Source organism: Pseudopodoces humilis, chromosome 3 (assembly GCF_049639895.1).
Source record: "Pseudopodoces humilis isolate 2021_Gansu_Grassland_sample_001 chromosome 3, ASM4963989v1, whole genome shotgun sequence".
Classification (NCBI taxonomy): domain Eukaryota; kingdom Metazoa; phylum Chordata; class Aves; order Passeriformes; family Paridae; genus Pseudopodoces; species Pseudopodoces humilis.
In genome coordinates, this window is record NC_142202.1 from 10,250,110 (window position 1) to 10,263,176 (window position 13,067).

General features: G+C 40.5%; 1 protein-coding gene across 2 annotated transcripts; it reads left to right on the forward strand.

Annotated features, from left to right (window-relative positions):
- The first annotated feature begins 15 nt into the window (after positions 1-15).
- Positions 16-12,991, forward strand: TRMT6 (tRNA methyltransferase 6 non-catalytic subunit). Of its 2 annotated transcripts, none has more exons than XM_005525494.3 (11): positions 16-129; positions 1,558-1,685; positions 2,089-2,198; positions 4,358-4,449; positions 4,539-4,622; positions 5,775-5,899; positions 7,158-7,522; positions 7,754-7,839; positions 10,898-11,000; positions 11,083-11,169; positions 12,037-12,991. In XM_005525494.3, exons 1-11 carry the CDS (start codon positions 35-37, stop codon positions 12,208-12,210), a joined length of 1,449 nt encoding a protein of 482 aa, XP_005525551.2. In that variant the 5' UTR covers positions 16-34; the 3' UTR covers positions 12,211-12,991. The 2 variants fall into 2 exon arrangements, with proteins under 2 accessions (XP_005525551.2, XP_087909954.1); XM_088053828.1 differs by lacking the exon at positions 16-129 and adding an exon at positions 484-748.
- The last annotated feature ends 76 nt before the right edge of the window (positions 12,992-13,067 follow it).

Below are 13,067 nucleotides of genomic sequence, written 5' to 3' on the forward strand. Positions count from 1 at the left end.
GCGCAGGAGCCCGACGCGAGCGGCAGCGGCGGCCATGGAGGGCGGCCCGAGCGCGCGCATCCGTGAGGGCGACTGCGCCGTGCTCAAGCGGGACGAGGTCTTCAAGGCCGTGCCGGTGCTGCGCCGCAGGTGAGCGCCGCGCCGGCGGCTCTCGGTGCCGCTCGGCGCCTCGGCCGAGCTTCGCGCCCTCCGCCCCCGCCACCCTCGGTGCGGCTGTGGCGGGCCCCGGCGGTGGGAAGGGGGTCCCGCTGCCGGTCCCTGTCCCGCCGCACCGGGCAGCAGTAGCGGCCTCGTGAGGCTCGTGTGGCAGGCGGCGGGAAAGGTTTTAATGTTGCCTCGGTTCCTATGGCAAAAAAACCCTTAAACCCGGAAGGTCTCCTGGCCGCATTTCTCGTAAGAGTTTGAGAGAGATTTAAGGGGGTTTTGCGTTGTCGGTGTCAAACTGGTGCCGATTGAAGAGGAGCCCGAACAGCGAGTGGTCGCCGTGGCACGCAATTTCTGTGAGATGCTAATAGGGATTGTTAATTGCCCCGAGCGTGCTCAGCGGCATCAGTGTGTAGGAGGATGCTGGCACTCCGCTTTGGAGGGTGTGCCATGAAAGGTCTCCCATTTCTTTCTCCCAGGCCAACTGGCATAGCAAGAAAGCGCCCGCAGCCCAGCAGGGAATGCTAAAATCGTTGGACACAGCCTGGGTTCATCCCCTGGCAGCAGAGAATTTTGTAGACCAGTGTGTAGAAGTCAGTGTCAGGTAACATAGCCCAGATATCGGATTTAATAGTATGGAGATTTAAAGGTACTATGCTTGAATGAGAGTGGTTTGAAAAGGGTGTAGTTCAGAATTAGTGATGAGTATAATTTGCATAATTAGGGCTCATATTGGCAAATTTGAATTTGAATGTGAGTGTGGCATAGATCCTGATACCTATTTCATTTGCCAAGATTAGTATTTCCAGGGATAGCAAGGCAGCCTTTGTTGGTCAGCCTGAAAGTTAAAGGCTTTGTGGATCCTGGTTTTTGTGAAGAAAGAAAAAATGCACACCTGCCTGGGTGCAATCAAAATTAAAGGGATGGTAAATTAATTTTTTTTTTTTAATTAAACATTTCCAGATTACAAGACACACTCTGCTGTCTGCTTTCTTCATAGTCTTTTGGCAAATGTTATTTCTGGGGAGCTTTACAAAATACAGGACCATGCTCATCTTTTTGCTACTACTCTGTACGACCCAGCTTTGATTTAATACATTTCTGACTTTCTCTGTCAAAAAATGATGCTGACAAGTGCCATAGCCTTGTTTGATCTGTCATTTGAAAATTCTTTTGAACTGAAAAAAGAAGTTCCTCCTATATGGTCTGTTTAAGTTCTTTGTCCTTTTCCTCACCAGTTTCAGTTTAATGTGGGTTTTGTGGTTAATTTCACTGTTTGTGCTTGTCCTGCTTTTTTTGGGGGATATAGATGAAAATGTCATATATAAAGCTGTAGTTTAGACTCAAATATAGTGGGTTTCAGATACAGCAAAAATAATGCTTTAAGTATTGCTCACTTTTCTGTCATTTCAGAAAAATAATTTTTGAGAAGCAGTGGTTCTACCTGGATAATGCCATCGGACATACTTATGGAACTACCTTTGAAGTAACCAGTGGTGGAAACCTCCAGCCAAAGCAAGAGGTGGAAGAGACTACCACAGGTATCAGAGGACTGACAGTTGGAAAAATTATTTCAAATTCATTTGTTTCTTTGATGATACCAAAGAAATTGGGAAAGCTTTCTATTAATAATTTGTTAACTTCATGCTACTTACACTTCTTTCTGTCATAAAAGTGCATGGTTTTGTCTCCATCATTGGTTTCATTAGTCCTGTAACAAATAATCTTTTTAACATGGGAGAAAATTTGAACCTTAGTCTGGGTGATTTTATTTACATTAAGTTTTACCTCACGTATTACATTTCTGTGCTTATGCTGTACTTTGCAAGGCCATGAAAAATGTGTATTTAACCACGAGAGATCTGCTTTCTGTGACACTAAAATTGTGTGTTTCTCCCACTTATTTGGAGCTAGACTTTACAAATCTATATCCTTTTCCTTTAGAAACAAAGGAAGCAGGGACAGATAATCGTAACATAGTTGACGATGGGAAGTCTCAAAAACTGACTCATGATGACATAAAGGCTTTGAAGGACAAGGGTATTAAAGGACAGGTAAAAATAAGGTTTTGGTGTCATTTCTGTGCTACCTTGATGGTTATATTTTAGTTTCTGAAAAAGGATATTCTTTTTTATCTGTGCATAGATTTCAGTGCTTTTTCTTTGTTCTTCTGGTCAAGTCATGTTTTTTGGCTTTACAAAAATGCTAAGCCTGTTTTCAGAGAAAACTTTATGTAAGGTTGGCAACTTTGTCAGAGGAAAGAATAAATGGCATCAGAAGTCGTAACAGATAAAAAAGTACAGCTCACATAATCAGCATTTGGTTTTGCTTGTGTATGATGTTCAAAATACTATTTCTGTACTACAGAGGTATTAAAATTGTGCAATAATTAAACTCTCAAAGGCGTAGGAAAAGATTATGGCCAAACAACAAAGTCTTAACATACAACACTGTATAACAAATGTGCCACCAGCGTGCCTATGGGCAGTGCCTGCCAGACAGGGGTGATGCTGCTGCTTTATCTGTACCTGGAAAATTAAGAGTACTCCCAAGAGATCAGTTCTGTTCTGCTAAAAAAGGGGTTGGTATTTAAGCCTGCTCCTTTCATAAAGTAAGGGATCTTTAAGCCATCTTAAATTGTTACTAAAGCATTGCAGCCAGTTCTGTTCTGCAGATGCTGTCAGGCAAAATCCTCTCTTGTCTTTGGTTTATCCTTTCTGATAAACACAGGAAATTGCTTATGCTTACAGCAAGTTCATCTCCTGTTTGCATCTTGCTCTTTGGAGCAGTTTTTCTGCTTTTGCCTGCTGGGTCCAAGCAGTTTGGAGTGGTTTTTCTGTTTCCATGGTTGTGCTGCTGGTTGTGTTATCTCATGGAGAAGAATGTGCTAATTAGGCTGACAGCTTTGATAGTTTTTGTTTTCACTGTCCATGGCAGAAGATCGCTCTGACTTTCCTGTGTGTTCTCAGCATGCCTGTGCAGTGCATCTCCTGTGCTTTTATTAACTCTGCTGTTTGTACTGTAACTGAATATTCATTTTAAGCGACGTTAGCAGCAATAGATATTATCCCTCCCTAACCGTCTGTTAAAATCTGAATTCCTGTTTATGAATGGTGTGTCTTGGTGATGCAGGATACTTCCCTGTTTCTTCACTGTAAATTTTATCAGAACATAAAAAACCCCTACAAAACAACATAAACAACCCAGGCACTGAATTTATTTTTTTCCCTAGAATAAAGCAAAAAAGAAGGAGATTCTGTTTCAAATCATTAATAAAATCATAAAACACATGTTAAGTGTTTGAAGGAATAAGGGCCTGAAAAGCAGCAAAAGGAAGTGAAGAGTACTTGCACCACTATTTTTTGAGCAGGTTTTTAAAGCACAAGGGGAGCTGAGTGTCCAAATTGAAAATACTTCTTTTTTCAGTTGTCCCGTCCATGTTTAATAGAACCCATAATTTTAGCAGTTAAGCTACTTGGATCACAGAACCCAAAACAGCAACTTTTTTGTTCTTGTGTTGGAACAAGGAGACAAGCCCTGAGCAAGGAGAGTCCTGTTGGATTGGTTTGGTTTTGCTGGAGGTCCTAATGATCCCTCCAGCTGGAATCTGAAAGCATGAGAAAGAGTTGGGTTGGCAAAGGGGGGACATTAGAACAAGGAGACCCAAGAAACCAAACCTGGAATTCTGGGAAGACCTGGGAGCTAGAGAAGGAAACAATCAGGAGGAATATTGCAGGAAGTAATAAATGCTAAGGAGTTGGACATTGTATAAGAAGTTGGTACAGTAGTGTGGCAAAATTTGTGAGACTGAAAAAATCATTGGAGTGAGGGAGATGTCTGGTGATTAACCAGAGCAGAGGGGAGGAACTACATGAAACAGGGAAAAAAGATACCCTCAGAGCTGCTGGAATCAGATACACCCAAAGAGGGAGTTGGTTAAATGAAGTATTACTGAATAGTTCAGGATAAACATTTTCATTTCTATGATTTTTATGCAAAACTATGGTTAAATTCCTACACATAGTCAGTGTAATGCCTCACTGGTCCTGTTAGTTAACAGAGACTGACTTTGCCATTGGTGTCAGGAGAAATTCATGGTATACATGCCTCTACTGGAAGGAAATATTTTCAATGCTAGTTTAAAAAAATACTGTCTATGAAATGAATGAGAAATAAATGCTAGCTGTAACAAAAATTAATTGTTTCTTCCAAGGAGATAGTTCAACAGTTAATAGAGAACAGTACAACATTCAGAGACAAAACAGAGTTTGCTCAAGATAAATACATAAAGAAGAAGAAAAAAAAGTAAGTGAATTTTAAAATGTGAAAAATACTTGGTAATTCCCTAAATTGTTGAGATTAAAATAAGACCATTACCATGGTTTTTTTTACAGATATGAAGCAATTATTACAATTGTGAAACCATCCACTCGCATCCTTTCAACCATGTATTATGCAAGGGAACCTGGAAAAATTAAGTGAGTTTTCATTTTGTTTCTTTTTCCAAACAATAAGAGAAAGATACTTTAATACTTTTTCAACACCTACACTATACCAAAGTGTATAATACTCACCTCTCCTCTTTTCTTTCCTGTCAACATGAAGATTGCAATTTAATGAATGATAACATGATCCAGAAAATTAATCAATATTGCAGCAAACAGAATTCTTTAGCATGCAGCACCAGAATTTGCCATTTCCCTATCAGCACCACCTTGCTAATTACCCACACAGAAGTTCTTTGATTTTCAAAGGTACCTCTTATCTGCTTTGGCTGGTGGCCAAACATCTGTTTTCTGGCTCAGTAACAAGATAACCAGCCACTTACCACGGGCAAGAATTGTTGTCTTTAATGCGTCAGGGATTCAAAATCCTTCAGTCAGGAGTCTCCAGGGTTTAAAAACGTGTGGGTAAGATTGGGGTGGGAGTCAGAGGGGTCGTGACTACAGAGATCTGGCCTGGTTTGATTTTCACTCACCTAACCTAAGAGATACATTGTAACAGATATTAAAGGTGGCCTGATACTTTTTTAAAACGCAGGAATAGTAGCTCTAAGATGCTAAGATTTAAAATCTTCAAATATATGTTATTTAAGGCTTCTCAAACCTTTCTCTTTATACCATCTCTGTCACTTGACTGCTTTTTGCTATTAAAGATTAGTTGTAATTCATGTAGCTATCATGGAGTCTCTTCAGTGCATGCATTGGATTGTGGTCCTGGGTTGTAGGTGGTGCTGGCTCCTGCGAAATAGATAAAAACCACAAGGTTCATTATTGGATCAGGAAATGCATCCATACCATTTGTACTTTACAAAGCTGACATGCTAGAGAAAAAACAAACAAAAGGTTAAAAAATACTTTCTCTGACTGGCACAGCACAAGATGTCCACTTTAATATGTGCACCCTACTGCATATCCTGCTTTTGCTTTTCCTGGCTGCTTTCTTGTTTAGCTCCCGTTCTAGTTCTTCATTATCAGATGTTTAATTAAAAGTTTCTATGTGGTGACTCTGAAGGGCACTGATGCTTTTTCTACATCTACCTGAAATCCAATCTTTTTTGGCAGGCTCCTGGGCTAGTAGGCAGTATCTCTAAGCAAACTGATGTTTGTTAAATCCCTCTTGTCTTCCAGCCACCTGAGATACGACACCCTGGCTCAGATGCTGACTTTGGGAAACATCCATGCTGGCAACAAGATGATTGTCATGGAAACGTGTGCAGGCCTGGTGCTGGGGGCTGTGATGGAGAGAATGGGGGGTGAGCTACACTCAGTCATGCACACACCAAGGGGCATGGAAATGCATACCTGTGTGACACTGCTGAAAGGCAGCACTCCAAAATGCTTCCTCAGCTATTGAAATCTGGTCTTACCACCTCCAGGATTCAAGGGGAAACTTGTTTTTCCACTGGGGAAAGTTTCTGCATCAGTTGGGTTTATTTTTCAGTACTTAAAAAAAAAAGTTTAAAATTGAGAATTAAATTTGATATAATTGTTTCTGTAGTTATTTTTTATTAAATTGATAGCCTTGTATGCAGATCTGTTTTAGTTCCTCTCTTAGTATAATGACATTGAGTTCAGAAAAAGCTGTAAGGAGCTTGTATGGAGATTCTTCCCAGACACCAGGAAGTCCAGGAAGGTGAATGGCAGACACAGTAGTGCCACTGCATTTCTGACAGCACTGGAAATGTTGCTGTTCCTCTTGTTCACTGCACCAGATTTAGTGTGTGGTGTGCAAAACATCCAAAACACATGTGTTTTGAATGTATGTGACATTCCTTGAGCACATTTTAGGAGAAGTTTGACTCCTGATTTGTTTTTCAAACTCAGTTAATCAGTTTCATTATTTTAAGACACCAGGTAGAGGTGACAATTACATTCCAGAAGCCAGGAAGTGATGTGATGTGCACACAGATGTACTGTCCATGTTGTCTTGGAAGCACACAGTGCTACTACAGATTAGTTTTGTTTCAGCAACTTTTGGCCGTAGGGCTACTTCTTGAGTAAATAAGATACAATTTCACTTAACTATCGGAAAGTTGGTTTTTGTGTGTTTAACATCTCACAGCTCTTCCTTTGGGGCCTGGATATTGAAGAAATTCTTTGCCTAATTGACACTAATAAAACTTTTGAAATTAACTTTTGGGTTTTATCCAAGTATCTCCATAAGTAACAGAAACTGTAGAAATTTTGTCATTTACCTGTTTATTAAATTAACTTTTTCTAGCAATTTGTCACTACTTATATGTTCTGAGCTAATCCTAAATACATGTTTAATACACAAATATTCCATGAGTTACCTTGTCCTTTTGCATTTCAGTAGCTGTTGTCCTTTCAAGAAAGGTTTTCTACCTTGAGGCATATTTCCACAGCTTCATAAATTTGATGGTTTGATTAAAAGCAGGCAATTTACTTCCTTTTTCTTAAATGGACCCTTCAATTAAGCATTTGAGAAAGAATTTTAAAATTGTAAGAATTCTGGCTTTCCAATGTGTTTTGATTCTTTCCCTCCCACAGGCTATGGATCCATCATTCAGATGTACCCAGGAGGGGGGCCTGTTAGAGCTGCCACCAGTTGTTTTGGATTTCCCAAACATTTTTTTGACAATCTTCATGAATTTCCTCTCAGCAAAGTGGAGAGTCTCCTGTCTGGGACATTCACTACAGAGACTCTGCCTGCAGACCCTGAGGAGAACACACTGGTGGAAGAGGAAAGCAATGGATTGAGTGAGGAGAAACAGACTTCCCTGCAGGAAACAGAGGAGGAACCTGCTCCTGAAGCACCTATGGAGATCAATCCAGCAGAAGAGCAAGACACAATGGACATTAATGCTGAAGATGTAGAATTTAAAGAGAACAAAGAAAAAGAAAATAAAGAAAATGTAAGAATATTTATTGTGGCTGTTCAAGTTTCACAACATCTGTGGACATAAAATTCTGCTATCTGAATCAGCCCTGCTGAAATACAGCTTAGTCAGGTGTTAAAGTGGAGCCCTGGAAAGTTGTCTTTTGTCTTACATTAAGATTCAAAAAGTGAAAATGCAGTCCAGGCAATAATGATTCAATAATTAATTACCAGTTAAAGTGCCAACTGTTTGTTTTGCTGTTCAAAGGTTCGGGAAAAGCAAATAAAACAGTGGGAGAGAAGGAAAAAGCTGAAAGAAGCTGCTGCTTTGCTGAGTGAGAAGAATGCTGATGGGTGAGTCTGCTTAGAGCTGTCACAGTTTGGGAATGGTGTTCTCAATTTAGTGCTCCCACTGAAACACCCCAGACCATGGGGGCAATGGGATGGAGCAGAGAACTGAGGGCACAAAAGGCACTGGTTGAGATTTTTTTCTTTCATTTAAATGGCTTGAAATTATCTAAAAGTCAACTAAATACAAAAAAATAGTAAAAAAAAAACTATCCAAAGAAAACCAGAATCCAGGTAAAATCTAATTCAAAATGACTGCCAAAAAAATCATGGGATTCTAATTGGCAAAGTAGAGCCTGAGGCTTTAAATTCATTAAAGTGGAACTAAATTTGTTGTTCTGGGGTTTCTTTTTGGTTGGTTTGTTTTTAGAAACTAATTTCCTTTTTACACAGGATAAAAACCACATAACTTTATTTTACCTGCAGGTAAAACAGGATCAGTTATTCCTGAGAAACAATTTAGCACAAAGATTTAATATGATACATTTAAAACAAATACAATAAATATATTCCTAGAAATTGAGCTCCAAAATAGTGTAAGAGCATTTGGTGGGTGTGACTTTTTCACTGTGTTCTCAGCAAATGCTGAAGTGATTCAAGTTAACCAGGTGACATTAATTTAGTTAATTTAATAACATTCATATTAATTTTTTTCCTCCAAGGAATATTGGTTCACTGGAAATTAAGCTGTTCTGCTTGGAAAAAATTTACTGCACATTTATTGGTTATTTTTAAATGTTTATGTGTAATTTTTGGGTTTTATTACTATAGAGTATTTTAACTCATGCTCATTCATATACCTCATGTAGCATATTTAAGTGGTAGAATTTATAACCATGCAGAACCAGGTCATTCTGTGTTCTCTGAAGTGCTAAAATGGTCAAGGATGTTTGTAAAAAAGCTCAGCACATTTGTCTGGCAGTGCCTGTGGCTGTGACCATTGAGCTGCCTGAACAGTGGCAGTGTTTGGGCCTGGTTTCGCTGCTGTTTACTGCACCATCACTGTAATTAATGCCTGTCCATGATCTGGCAAAGGCAAAATTAATATTTGACTTCACTTGTCACTTCCTTCCATGTGAAATAGTACATTCAGTTGTTGAGTTTAGTATTTGTCTCCTACTTGTTTTCAATCACTTTTATCCTCCTTTTGCTCTCTGTAATGCATGAAAGCTGTAACAAATGACATTCCTGAAGGGATGTGTGATTCCTGGATTTAGGAAGGCTCCAGCAGGATGGGGGAAAACAGAATTTATGGTGCCTGAGAGCACTGTCCCAGAGGGCTCAGCCCTGATCCCCTTTCTTGAGTCATCTGCCTTTCATAGCCACTGCTCCTTGAGATCAGGAACTTGGCATGGAATAAGGAACTGCTTCAAATTAGCAACTCTGCACCTGAGTAGAAACAGCCAGGGAAAATAAGAGTTTGGAGATTTTTTTGTAGGAGAGAAACAGGGAAAGGATAGGGAAAAAGATGGTTAACATTGGAGGTGGGGAGAAAGATTGGGACTTACTGGCAAAGTAAAGAAAAGCTGTTCATTAGGTGAAGGTGGGTACCAACTTTAGGAGAAATCTTTAGGTGCTGAATTTAACAGTATTTATTACTGAATGTAGAAGATACCATTTCAGTTAAATTTCTACCTTCTGTGCTGTTGTGTGGTAAAACATTGTTTGTACTGAATCTGTTTGTTCAATTTCTTTTATGTGAGTTGAGGTCTGATGTTAGGTCACTGAGGGGAAAAAGGAAGATATTCATTGGGTCTTTGGTATTCTTCTAATGAAGACTTTAGAGACAGACTATTCCATTTTCCCGGCACTATGGAAGCAGAAATTTGTTCACAGACACGCCATGTGTTCAGAATTAGACCATCTCCCTCCCTCTGCCCTTCCCTGCCCTTCCTCTACCTCTTCCTGTTCCCCCCTCACCTCCTGCATCACTTTTGTGTCTGGCCAGGCTCCCTGCTGGCAGCAATCTGTGCTGCCATATGAAAGAGCAGCATTTGATTTTCCCCAGTCTCTCAGCCCTCACTTCCCTTCCTGGAGTCTGGCAGAGCCCCTGGCAGTGCCAGTGCAGCATTCCAGGCCTTCCAAGGCACGGGATGAGCCTGCTTGGTTCATTATGGAGCACAGTTCTTTTGAGGTTTGCATTTGAAGTAAATGGTCTGCAAGGTCATGGCTGGCAAACAACCAAAGTGGGAACAATTGAAAAAGAATTATCTCGCCTCCTAATCTCTGTTGTATTTATAAAATTGAGCATCAATTTTTACGTCCCTTTTGCCAGGCAAGTTTAACTCTGCTCAAGTGCTGCACATTCCCCTGGAGAACAAATGTTAATTGATGTGGCATCTCTGTAGTCTCTGTACACTGTGAAGAAGGAGTTTAATTAGCCTGTTCTTTCTGCACAAGCACAACTTAATAACTAATTAACTAATTAGCAACCACTTCTTGCAGTGTAGTTCAGCAGTGATTTCTTTGGACTAAAACTGGAGATAGCAGTAAAGAATCTCAACCATCTGTCGATCCCAGTTATAGTGTGATGTTAGGGTGGAGAATAAAATATGAAGCCTTTAGGTTGTCAAGGACATGTTTTCTTTTAAAAATATTTTAGTCACGTCTGTTAAGGGTTTGTTCTCTCTTTAAATATTCTTTTTATATAAAACTATTAAATAAAGACTGCTCAGTCTAAAGAGTCACGACTGAGGTTACATTCTAAACAACATGTGGCAGTCACAAAACTTAACTTGTATTTGGAAAATGGTCTTGAGGCAGAGCAAGCAACATGAAATTCTTAGATTGTAACAATTACTGTGGAGCCCGGCAGAGCTGAAGTGAGCGCTCCTGCAATGCATTTAATATTCTGCACTTCGGGGAACAATGCTTCAGCCTCTCAATTACACCAGTAGGAAGTCATGATTTGTTTTTACATTTGGGGAGTTGTCAGAGCAATGAAAATGTGCTGATGAGACACTTCTAAGCTGTAATTGATTGCTGTGCTAAGTAGGAGGAAATGCCACTGGGTGAGTAGGGTTCAGAAGCAGAAAACTAATGTGCGTGAAACTTTATTTTGCAGCTTAATTGTAGCCAGCAAGTTTCATCCCACACCCTTGTTACTTTCTTTATTGGAATTTGTTGCTCCTTCGAGGCCTTTTGTTGTCTACTGCCAATATAAAGAGGTAAATCAGGATGTTACTTCAGCTGTTACAGTTCAAGCCTGGTGCCATTCTGCTGTGTAACCTCCTCTTTGGTTTTTCTAAGCCATTATTAGAGTGTTACACCAAGCTGAGAGAAAGAGGTGGAGTCATCAACCTGAAACTGTCTGAAACCTGGCTACGGAACTACCAGGTAAGGATGGCAGTACGGGGCTGTCAAAACCATGGGAATTCTGGGGAGCAAAACATTCCCTGAAAATAGGGGGGAGGTTGGAGTGACTGAAACAATGTGTAAGCTCAGGCATTTGCTCTACCCAAGAGTAGTGGGTATTCTGAAGAGCTTTAATGCTTCACTGTAGTGATTTCCAGTGGAAAGACTTTCTTGCATTTTATTAAACATGTACTGAAATATTTGTAGGCAAGTGCCAGGGTTAATAATTCCTAGATATCCACACAAGGTGGGCCCGGCCAGGGCTCCTGTGTCCAGCTGCAGTGAGAACAGCACTGCGGTGTCCTGGACACAAGTAAAACCTCTGAGAGCTGCAGGGACAGTCAGGGCACAGCTGAAGGGACAGTCCTTACAAAAAGGCGTGATGTGGCTGAAAGGGAGGCTCACTGCTGTGTCTGACCCTAAGGGTGGCTGCAGAAACGTGATAGGGACAGAACTGGAAATCACAGAAACCCTTCAGGCTGGTTTGTGCAGCAGCTGTGCTTTCCTGCAGAGTACCTCACTTCTGAGCACATTGTGGCACTTTCATGGGTCTCAGACCTTGGCTTTGTAGTTTTGCTGGCAATACCATGAAGAAGTAACCAGTGAGGCAGCAGCCTGTATTATTATGGATTTCTACAATTGAATTCTCCTCTGCAGATACTTTAAAGAGAAATACACTTCCCAAATGGCTGCTTGGTGTTGTGGCTGGGAAAAAAGTTTACATCCATACTATCCTGTAAACTGAGATTACACAGCACGATGTGCACACACACAATGGATTTTTACAGGTGCTGGTTGTGGGGTGTGTTTTGGGTGTGTTTTGTTGTTGTTTGTTTGTTTGTTTTAAAGGTTTTGCCGGATCGCAGCCATCCTAAGCTGACCATGAGCGGAGGTGGGGGGTACCTCCTGTCTGGCATCACTGTCATCTTGGAGAAGGGCAAAGCTGATTCCAGTAACTCAGAAGCACTGAAAATGGAGGAGCCATCATCTAAAAGATGCAGACTGCAAGACCTTCCTTGTTAACATTTAGAAAACTGACTTGTGGTTTAGATCTCAGGAGTTTAGTGAAATAACAAGTCCTTTCTGTGCTGTTGGCAGCACAGGGCTGTGCCTGTCGTGCATCTGTCAGAGAAAGCAGCAGAACTGCAGGGGAGGGAGGACTGTCCTGCTCCTTAGCAGTTCACATCACCGGAATGTCAAGGAAAACCCTTGGGAGCAAACATCCCACTGAACTCACAGGAACTTCAAGAAGGAGGGAAGATCAAGAGAAGACAAAGCCTCAGTGCAGGCATTCTGTTTGTTTGTAAGCAGGCTTAGCTCTCCATTCTCCCAGAAAGGCATTGGAGGATTCTCCTCAGGCTTCCACGTGGTGATCTGCTCCCCCTTCGGACACAGAACTCGGCTCTCTCCAGTAATTTAAAAAAGTAGAATGAACAGCAAAAATCATACATGTTTTTCTCCAAAGGAATAATAAAAAGACAAATCTAATAGTAGAGATGACCCCATGCTTACAGCATGACTCCATGTTTTCCTGAAATATATACAGAGGAGAAAGTGCATGTTCTTAAATTAAAATACTAAATATTTAAACAAAGTCACTATTAGTATTGTCTGTCATTTTCCAAGACATTTTCTGAGAGTTGCTGTATGTTTTTAAGATATTACTATTTTGAAAACTGCTGTATGTATATTTATTTATTCTACTGTTGGATCTTTCAGATGTCGGGCTTTTTTTATTAATTTTTTTTAACTTTGCATTTGCCATTTAAATTAAACTACAGGGTATTTTCCCTAAAGAGATTGATCTTCTTTTTCTTACTTTTCCCTCTTCTTGGAAATAAGAAGGTCCAGCATAGGCTTTAGGAGGATAATACTGTGCT